The following is a 10,623-nucleotide window of genomic DNA, read 5'->3' on the forward strand; positions in this document are numbered from 1 at the left end:
ATACAATCAGCCATCACATCCAGCATCCTTAACCCCACCTGGAGCTTCTGGTGGCACACCTTAAACCACACTTCTCACCTTGCTGTCCTCTGAGGAGGGTGGTATCAATTGAAAGCCTCTCTCCACACCCGCCTCCCCGCCGCCCCCACCCCCCACCCTCCAGCAAACAATAAAGGGGCCTATCTATTGTGGACATGGCCTGCAACACCTCCTTGGACCCTTAAATGGCCCTGAGAAACAGCCCTCAACACATCATCCGTTCATGGATGAGAAAATGTAAGGGGGTCAAATGATTTCCTCAGGGAATGCACTGCTTGAATCAACAGAGCCAAAGGAATTTGAAGCCGGGCCTTTAGCCAAAATTCCGCTTTTAAATAATTCAATTATTCACTCGTATTTGTTTCTTCTAAATGCTGCTATTTACTACTTTGTGCTAAAAACAGAAAATTACTCATGGCAAACCATTGACTTCACACAGAGGATGGGGAGGGGTGGGTTGCTTATTAAGTTTTCCTCTACGTGTGTTGGAGGTGCGCTGTATTTTTTTAACTCCAGAGAAGAAAGTGGAATGAGAAGGTAGTGAGTGTTGTTTTTTGGTAACTAGGAAGGTTCTGATTGGCTTCCCTGGTGACTCAGATGGTAAAGAATCTGCCTGCAATGCAGGAGAGCCAAGTTCAATCCCTGGGTCAGGAAGATCCCCTGGAGAAGGGAATCGCAACCCATTCCAGTATTCTTGCCTGGAGAATTCCATGGGTAGAGGAGCCTGGTGGGCTACAGTCCATGGGGTCTTAAAGAGTTGGACAGGACTGAGGGACTAACACTTTCACTTTCTTTCAAAGTTCTGATTGTGGCTGAAGGGCTGTTTTGGATCAGTAAGGACTGTGGCATAAATACTGTGGTGTCTCTGACTCTCCATATGGGGTGAAAAATCCAGTGCAGAGTTCACCTGTCCTGAGCCACGCCCAGCCTTTGGGCAAACTGGGAAAAGGCAGCCTTCTGGGCACATTCCTTGGCCTGCAGAAGGTACCTCGGGGCAGGGTTTAGGCCAGGAGAGAGAGTACTGTAGAACTAGCCCTGGTCTTATCACAGTCACCCCTCACCTCCTTGTCCCAACTTCACATCACACTCAGGATTAAATCCAGACGATGACAGGCCTACAAAGAAACAAATACATCATACATGAAGAGGCAACATGACATGTGTCTTAGAGAAAACCAAGGAGACTTTCTTACTTCCAGATAAGGAGTGTCTTCCTAGACAGCAGAGAGTCAGCAAGAGCCTTAAGTAACTTTTGATTCTATCAACATTCAAAATTGAAGGGAAGTTGGGACTTCCCGGGTGGTCCAGTGGTTAAGACTTCTTGCTCCCAAAGCAAGGGGCCCGGGTTCCACCCCCGGTCAGGGAACTAGATCCCACGTGCCAGAACTAAGAATTTGCCTGCTACAATGAAGAGCAACTAAGACCTAGCACAGGCAAAATAAATGTTTTTGTTTTTAATTTAAGGAAATTTAAAAGGCAGAGAAACAGGATGAGGGGGAATCTTCAGTATTTGAGACAAGGGATTCACATCCACAACTTAAGAAAAACCAGCAAACCCCTAAACAGGCAACAAATAAACGAACAGATAACCCCTCTGGGAAGAAATACAAATAGATGACCAAAATATGAAGGGAAGAAAAACTTGCCACCCCAAAATGTCTCTTTGGCATGCAGATTATTTGAAGCTGGAGACAATAGCTCTGAAGACTCAGGAAGAACCTTTGACCTTGCCCTTAAACTGCCTAAAAAAAACACAGATAGAGGACCTGTACCAGGAAGGGAGCCGTTGCCTAGAAGCCTCTAACTCACATGGATGGGAAGTGGATGGGAAGTCATGGCCCATTGTATCTGCAGGGGCCAGCAAACCTTTGTTTTCCAAACAGCTGCTGGTCCATCTCCTAAGAACTACCTTCCTTCCCTTTGAAGCCCTCTTTTGTCTTTAGCTGAAGGTGATATTTAAAGGGTTTGGCCATTTTGGTTCTTTTGGCTCCCCCCTATGTGTACATGTTATTACACTTTGTTTGACTTTCTGCTGTTAACCTGTTTCATCCTAATTTAATTTATTTTAGTTATTTTGGCCTTGCCACACAGCATGTGGAATCTTAGTTCCCCACAGAGATGGAGTCCTCGCCCCTTCCAGTGGAAACTCAGAGTGTTAACCACTGGACATCCAAGGACGTTCCCACTTTTTTTTTTTAATTCTTAATTCTTTGACCAGCCAGAAGAGTATAGAAGGGCAGAGAAAAATTTCTTCCTTCCCAACAAAAATAATCTTTGAAAAGCACTAAGATAATAAAAAGCCATGTATCAGATTAGCCAAAGCTTAAAAAAATTGATACTTTCCTGGTGGCTCAGATGGTAAAGAATCCACCTGCAATGCAGGAGACTCAGGTTCAGTCTCTGGGTTGGGAAGATCCCCTGAAGGAGGGCATGGCAACCCACTCCAGTATTCTTGGCTGGAGAATCCCATGGACAGAGAAGACTGGCGAGCTATATAGTCCATGGGATCCCAAAGAGACAGGACTGAGCGACTAACACACAGTAAATGCTGACAAGTGAGGTGGATGTTTTCAAAGAAGGTGGAGGCCCTGCAGCTGGGCACAGACCCCTGGAGAGCCACATGGTACCTCCTCATAACCTCCTATGTGCCTACAATTTGGCATTTTCTCTTGAGTTTTCACACGGTACACAAGGCTGCTCATCACAATCATGATTGTGACAGCAACATATTAGAAACGAACTAAGCATTTATCAAAATAGAATGGATACATGGGGTATTCCTAAGTATATCCCTACATGGTTTGTCCCTTTGGTGGAAAACCATTCCCACTTGAAACGAATTAACCAAGGGTGGGACTTTCCTAGTGGTCCAGTGGTTAAGACTCTGGACTTTAAGACTCAAATGCAGAGCAGGGAGGATTCAATCTGAGGTCAGGTTCAATCACTGGGTTGGGAAGATCCCCTGGAGGAGAAAATGGCAACCCACTCCAATATTCTTGCCTGGAGAATCCCAAGGACAGAGGAGCCTGGGGGACTATAGTCCACGGGGTGGCAGAGTCAGATATGACTGAGCAACTAACACATAAAAACAAAAAAAGGGCCAGATTCCAAGATGCTCCAGTGTCAGTCCCCAGACACTCCTCTACAAGTGAAGGCAAGCAGCCTTCATTACTTCTTTGTTTCCATGGTGACAGTTCCTGGGGCAAGAATCTTCTGAAAGTTTGTAACAAGCCAATTATTTTCCAGATTGCTTTAGGAAAACTCCAGCATGGGGTATGCCGACTAGACCTAGAGGCTCCGCCAGCTCAGCGGAAACAGGAAAGGCAGTTGTGAGGGTCAGTGGTTGTTTGTGACCTGGAGGGGGGTCTAAGCCCACAGAGCTGATAAGATTGTCAAGGCCCATCATATCCCAAGGCCAACTCAATGCACTTGGGGAATAGAAATTCCATGGCTGGGAGTCAGACTTTTCCCACATCCTAGGATTCAAGTCTTCATCTGTCAGTGACACATCCTTTCAAGAACCGCTGATAACATTCCTGAGTTAGTCCTGGAATTCCTGTATCAGAACTTGCTCTAAAAACACTTTCTTTTTAACTTGACCTTCAAGAGAATCTCTCTCCTCTTATCTAACTCTAAAATAAACAAAGCAAGATTGAGTCCCTCCTTTCCCCTCCCTCCAGCCTGCCCTGCAAGCAAGGGTGTCAGACAACTTCTCTCCTGGTCCATCAGTCCATTGGGGAAAATTGTTATCTAGTGTGCACATCTCAAGCTTAGAGACTTTGGGGCAGACAGGCAGAAGGAGGGTTGGAGTCCAGGAACACTAATCTTTTGTAGCGGAGATGAAACAACCTCTTTGCAGGCAGGGAGGTGAATGAGTCTGTTTTTAAGTGTCAGCTTTATCAGCTCTCTGCTTCCTAGCGGGTCACCATTCATATAAAGAGAGGACTGAACTAGGAAGAAAATGTGAGAGCATTTAGGGGCAGGCTCCAAGGTGTTTTCATCTCGTCATCCTATGAACTCATCCAAACCCAAGCCCTAATATCAGGGGTTCAGGAATAAGTCGGTACCGAGGGATTCAGGACTCAGCTGACAGGGGTCGGGCTGGGATTGGAAGGTAGGTCTTTCTGAGCCACAGCTGGGGTCCTCACCACCGCTCTTTCGACTTAAAAAACAAAAAATAGTTGCAACATAAAAGATGAGAGTTACGTTTTATTCAACGGAAATTTTTAGGACTTAAGCCCAGGAGGTAGCACCTCAAGTAGTCTTGAGAGAATTGCTCCAGGGGAGGGGGGTGAGGGGATCGGTGAGGAGCCAGGTTATATAGAAGTTTTGCAACAAAGGGTAGGTAGTCTGAACATCAAAAGTATTTTTGTGAATTAAAGAGAACCAGATATCACAAGGAATTTAGCGCTTTTCTGTATATGGGAAGATGCAGGAGTCTGGGCTCACTGAAATCATCCCTTTCATATGCATCTCAACTATCTGGAGCCAGTGTCCTGGGTGTTTTTTGTTTTCACATCCTGAGCTCCAACCAGTCCATCTTAAAGGAAATCAGTCCTAAATGTTCATTGGAAGGACTGATGCTGAAGCTGAAACTCCAGTACTTCGGCCACCTGATTGCAAAGAACTGACTCATCGGAGAAGACCCTGATGCTGGGAAAGATTGAAGGCAGGAGGAGAAGGGGACGACAGAGGATAAGATGGTTGGATGGCATCACCGACTCGATGGACATGAGTTTGAGTAAACTCTGGGAGTTGATGATGGACAAGGAGGCCTGGTGTGCTATAGTCCAAGGGGTCACAAAGAATCGGACACAACTGAGCCACTGAACTAAACTGAGCTCCCTTGGGCTCTCTGAAGGGAGTGGTTGCAATCTGATGGCTGTTAGATCTCAGGTATTTTTCCTCTTTCCTGAATGCCCTGGAGGGCTGAAATCGATGACGACTGTGACATCATTGTTTACTGATATGGTAGGAAGCACTTCATTTCTCTGTCAGGTAGGGGCTGCAAAGCGGGCTGCCTCACACACTGTACCCCCTGCTGCTGGAAGTGTGGCCCCATTGGTGAGGTTCCCCTGACAGGCACATGACCCACACAGAAAAATTACAGATTGGTCCATATCAGTGTAGACTCATGGGCCTGGCTGGAGCTGCACAGGTTCCATGTTGTCGAGCCCTGGGTGTGATCTCGGGAAAGAACCTGGGGCTTCCCGAATTCTCCTGCCCTTGGCCTGGCTGCAGGGTAGGGTGAAACTCATCCCAAGGAGTACTACCTGTACTTTGTTCTGGAGCCCAGGGCAGGGGCACTGGCTTTCTGAGCAGAATGAAGGAGGGACGCAGAGACCCAGCCCCAGGCTTGTTCTCCCTGTGGCGGATGCAGAAACAGCTGATCCTACCAGCAGCCTTCTCCCTGCTCTGCACCCCAGCCCTGAGGGGTATACAGAACACAGGCCATGCCTTGACTTTCTCCAGGCAGGCTGTCTGTGCCCTGACTATGTTGCTGCTTGTGGGGTTTTCTGGAGAGAACATAGCTACTGTGTTTTGAACAAGTACTACTATCTCACTGGCTCTGTGCCCTGAAACCTGAGGCCCATCTCTGGTGCCAGTTCACTGAGTAACAGCCGTTTGGCTGTGTTGCCACCCCCTCGGGCATCCACACATGTCTAGGGCAGCCATACAGGGTTGCGGAAAGCCACACTGGCTTCCAGCTTGGCACATGCGTAGGCAGCCCCTTCCCCGCTGGAGGAGTTCTAACAGAGACCCGGATGTGCTGGGGTCTCAGGTTGTGTAAGTGGATTTGGAGAAACTTGAATGAAGCAGCTTACACGGAAACTGACTGCTGTTGGCTTTAACACAGGAAAAGGCTAAAACTTTGGTTCACACTGCTTCCCCTTCGGTGGGTGCTAAGTTATCCCTGTTTGCCCTCAAAGAATGAAATCTGGAAGAACATGAGAGCATAAGGGGTGAGGTCAAACATCTGCCAGAAGTAAAACCAATCAAACACACCTGTATCTGGGAACAGTGGTGGGGAGCAGCTTACATCCCATCAGGGACCTCTGGGCTGACCTCAGGGAGCAGCAGACATTTTAGGGTGACTCTTGTTTCTGGCGGCCTGGCTCTGGAACCCTAGCCTCTGGTCCATCTGTCAGGTAAATCTGTGCCATCTGATGGATGAGTTGGGGTCAAAAGGGGTGGAGAGGGGAGATGAAAGGGGTGAAAACGCCCTCAATCCATCCAGAGCGTCCCAGAGTCATCCAGCCAGGGCAGCCTCTGTGGTCAGCCACCTTCATGCCTTGGGGTCCTGGCCCTTCCCTTCTGCTTTACAGATAAGGGGTGCCACCTGTGGTTTGCCATCTGGGTGTATTGAGTGACAACCACAGATTGTAGTGTGTGTTTGGGACAAAGAAAGCTGGCTGGAGGGGTCAGCTGCTTCTCTCGGGGAAAGCCATTCAGTTCGTGATGATGGCCGTGAAGGGGACTGAGGGCAGAAAGGATGAATGTGCTGGGTTGGGAATCTTTCCTTTGAGATTTGCTGGAGGTCGAGTTTGGGCCTCCCCAGGGCACGCCTGCTTGCTCCCTCATGGGCCATGTGTGACCTTCCTGCCCTAGAAAGTGGAGGGGGGGACCCCTGCACAGACACTCAGACACCCCCAGCTCACCCTACTCACTCCCACCTTTTTAGTCCTTCCTTTTTCGATTTTCCTACATATTCGAGTCTGGGTGAACTCTGGGAGTTGGTGATGGACAGGGAGGCCTGGCGTGCTGCGATTCATGGGGTCGCAAAGAGTCGGACACAACTGAGTGACTGAACTGAACTAAATAAGTTTGATGACGAAGTCAATTAAACATACAGAAAATCGCATGATATTACACTCATCACTAGCTCCATCTAGTATCATCATTTTGCCACTTTAAGAAATGAAGTGCTGCAAGTGGCTGAGATGCTCTACCTGTGCACACCTCCATCTACCTGTGCACACCTCCATCTACCTGTGCACACACCTCTGTCCACCTGTGCACACCTCTGTCCACCTGTGCACACCTCTGTCCACCTGTGCACACTTCCACCCACCTGTGCACACCTCTATCCATCTGTACACACCTGCATCCACTTCTCTTCCTGAGAACTAGGATGATTAACCCTATACTGCATCTTGGAGTCATCTGTTTTCATATATGTATCTACAAACACTCAACAGTACAATTTTGCTTAGTTTTAAACTTCATATACTGAGTGTAATCTGTTTCACTTTTCTTTTTTTGCTTTTATGAAAACTTGTTTGAGCTTTTGCCTGTGTGTTGGTATATATAATCTGCTTCTTTTTCTTTCGTTTTTTTTTTTTTGGCTACGCTGGGCAGGCTTATGGGATTTTATTTCTCTAATCCAGGATTGAACCCATGCCCTTTGCGGTGGAAATGCAGAGTCTTAACCACTAGACCACCAGGGAAGTCCTAGTTCATTCATTTTAACCGCTGTGGAGTATTCTCTACCTCCATTTATCCAGTGTCTCCAGTTGGTGGACATTTAGATGCTTATAATTTGGTTTTCTTACAAACAGCAGTGCGGCCAATATTCTCATCTCACCCAGGGGCGTGGGTTTCTCTCAAGCGTGTGCACGGGAGTCTGTGTCTCTATAAGGTACCACACACGGCTTTCCAATGTGCTTGCCAAACATGGCTCCGGCAACATGTAAGTGCTCCTGTTTTCCCACATCCTCAAGGATTTGACATTGTCAGACCTTTAATTTTTGCCTCTGGAATGTGTCTCAAAGGAAATCCCCTTATCTCCTCTTCTAAGGCCCCAGTGCTTCCAGAAGCTCCACGTACAGCCTGCACCCCAGTCACACACAAAGGGGATGGACTTGGCTGGCCCCCTATCCCCTGACCTCTAAGTGCTGAGAGTGCACACAGCTGTTTGCTGGGGCCCCTTATCCATCCCCCCCACCCCCCATAGATAGTCTCTCCTTGTCACAGTGACCTATTCCAGTGACTTCCAAATGTATAAGTTGTTCCACCCTTAGTATTAGAAGTCACTTAATACATTGAATTGATGACCAACCAGCAACTCAGTTAAAACTTAACCTGTGCAGTGTCCACTGGGTTACTTCCTCAAATCTGATCCTTCCCCATGTTTTCCTCAGTGAAAGGCACTATCGTCTATCTAATAGCTCAAGCCAACAACTTAGGAGTGGCCTTGAGACTTCTCTCACATTCAATCCATCTCTCAGTTTCCATGTCCAGTGATTCCTGGATTTGCCCCCTTCTCTCTGATACCACTCTGGTCCATACCACCGTTGTGTCTTGCCTGGACCATTGCAGTTGCCTCGTAACTACTTTTGTTGCTTTTCCTTACAAACCATGTGTAGCCAGCAGCCAAGGAGATCTTTTTAGAACATAAAACAAGTAAAATGGCCATTCCCCTACTAAAGCCCTCCAATGGTTCTCAGCTGAAAATTCAAATCCAAGGATACTGTAATCTAGAAGGTGGACAAAGGCTGGTGGCAGGCAGACCACAGTTTTCCACAAACCTCCCTCGCCTCTGGGACTCGCTGTGTGGAGGGCTCCTCCCCTGATCTTTTCTTGGCTCCCTTGTCATTCAGGGCTTCATCACTTCCTCAAAAGACCTGTCCTGACCACCCACCATAGCTAGGGTGACCCTTTAGCTGCCGCCTACAGCATCACTCAATTCTCTTTTCATTCTGTAACTTCTCGATGCTCAGTGCTGTGGTCTGTGTCCCAAATACAGTATTATCTCCATGAGAAATGTCATGGAGTGCTTAGCATGAAGTGAGTAGACATAAAAATCTGAATGAATGAATAGATAAGGGTACATTTTGGTACAGCCTATAGACTCAAAATGAAATTTCTTCCAGAGTCTGGGTGGAATAAAAGCTGCTTGAGGCAAGACGACAACATCTTTAAGCTAGAACAATGATTCTCAAGCATTTTATCCCCGGGACCCCTTTACACTGTGAAAAATTATGGAGGGCTTGACGTGTGGGTTACACCTACAGATATCTGCTATATTAGGAAAGAAATAATTTAAATGTTTATTTTAAAATATTAATTGGTTTCTTGTTGACATAAGTAACATTTATATGAAAACATCTGTTAATTTAGCCGCTAAGGTGTGTCCAGCTCTTTTGTGACCCTATCGACTGTAGTCTGCCAGGCTCCTCTGTCCATGGGACTTCCCAGGCAAGAATACTGGAGTGGGTTACCATTACCTTTTCCAAGGGATCTTCCCAATTCAAAGACTGAACCTGTGTCTCTTGCAGGGCAGGTGGATTCTTTACCACGAGCCACCTGGGAAGCCCCATTTGAAAAAATAACTGCTGCTGCTGCTGCTAAGTCGCTTCGGTCGTGTCCGACTCTGTGCGACCCCATAGACGGCAGCCCACCAGGCTCCCCCGTCCCTGGGATTCTCCAGGCAAGAACACTGGAGTGGGTTGCCATTTCCTTCTCCAGTGCATAAAAGTTAAAAGTGAAAGTGAAATCGCTCAGTCATATCCAACTCTTAGCGACCCCATGGACTATGGCCCACCAGGGTCCCCCGTCCCTGGGATTTTCCAGGCAAGAACAATGGAGTGGGTCGCCATTTCCTTCTCCAGTGCATGAAAGTGAAAAGTGAAAGTGAAGTCATTCAGTCATGTCAGACTCTAGCGACCCCATGGACTGCAGCCTACCAGGCTCCTCTGTCCATGGGATTTTCTAGGCAAAAGTACTACATTTTTTTAAAAAATGAATGAGCGGTGACACTTTGAGTAGCTGTTCCACAGATCCTGATTAGCATCATGAAGATTCTTTTGAATGAGTGGATGTGGGGAGGAAGGGGGGCTCAAGAATTGAGACCAAACTTCAGGGTCAGATGTAGCTTCTTCCCAAGCATGTAGGCAAGGCATGCAAGACCACACAAGTCTTCTCCGAGAAGAAGACACGTTTCCCCATCTCTTCCCCTGCGGCTCCCTGACTGCCTGCTCACCCACTCCTACCCCCACACAATCCTCTCTCTTCCCTTTCCCCTAACAAGTCATTGGAAGTTGATTTGCCAACTGTATGTATCTTTGAAATAGACATCTTTCTGTAACCAGAATAAGGATGGTATAAAGTTTAATCCAGGGCATCCATTTTGACTGTTCACTTTGACAGTAGGAATGTTGAAGCCTGGTTTTGCCAAGATTTGTTTATTCCTCTTTGTAGTTCATGTTGAGAAAGCAAACTGGGTGTCATATTTTTTTGTTTTATTTATGTCATATTTTAGGGTGATACCGAAACCTAAGTTCTTCCTCTTTCTCAGAAGCTGCTCCCTCCCTATTTCCCCCCTCCTCTGGGTAAAGGAAATTCACAAAGCCAGGATTTAAAAAAAAAGAAAAGAAAAGTGGTCACCTCTGTGCTCCTATTGAAGTGGCTGAAGCTGCCCAGCTCTGGGCACGCCTCTTCCACTTCCTGACGTCACACTATTTTTGTCTTTGAATAGCTCATTGACACAATTGCCTCGGAGATCGGCGAACTGAAACAGGAGATGGTGCAGACAGATGTCAGCCTGGAAAATGGCCTGGGACCCACCGAAGCCCACAGGTGACC

General features: G+C 47.2%; 1 protein-coding gene across 1 annotated transcript in view; it reads left to right on the top strand.

Annotated features, from left to right (window-relative positions):
* RIN2 (Ras and Rab interactor 2) overlaps positions 1–10,623 on the top strand; it is a 178,110-nt gene that overhangs the window by 102,622 nt on the left and 64,865 nt on the right. The window contains exon 3 of the mRNA XM_010836598.1: positions 10,517–10,617. Within this exon, the coding sequence (XP_010834900.1) occupies positions 10,517–10,617 (101 nt within the window). The remainder of the gene's footprint in view (positions 1–10,516; positions 10,618–10,623) is intronic.

The sequence above is a fragment of the Bison bison genome, unplaced genomic scaffold, assembly GCF_000754665.1.
Source record: "Bison bison bison isolate TAMUID 2011002044 unplaced genomic scaffold, Bison_UMD1.0 scf7180017864063, whole genome shotgun sequence".
NCBI classification, from domain to species: domain Eukaryota; kingdom Metazoa; phylum Chordata; class Mammalia; order Artiodactyla; family Bovidae; genus Bison; species Bison bison.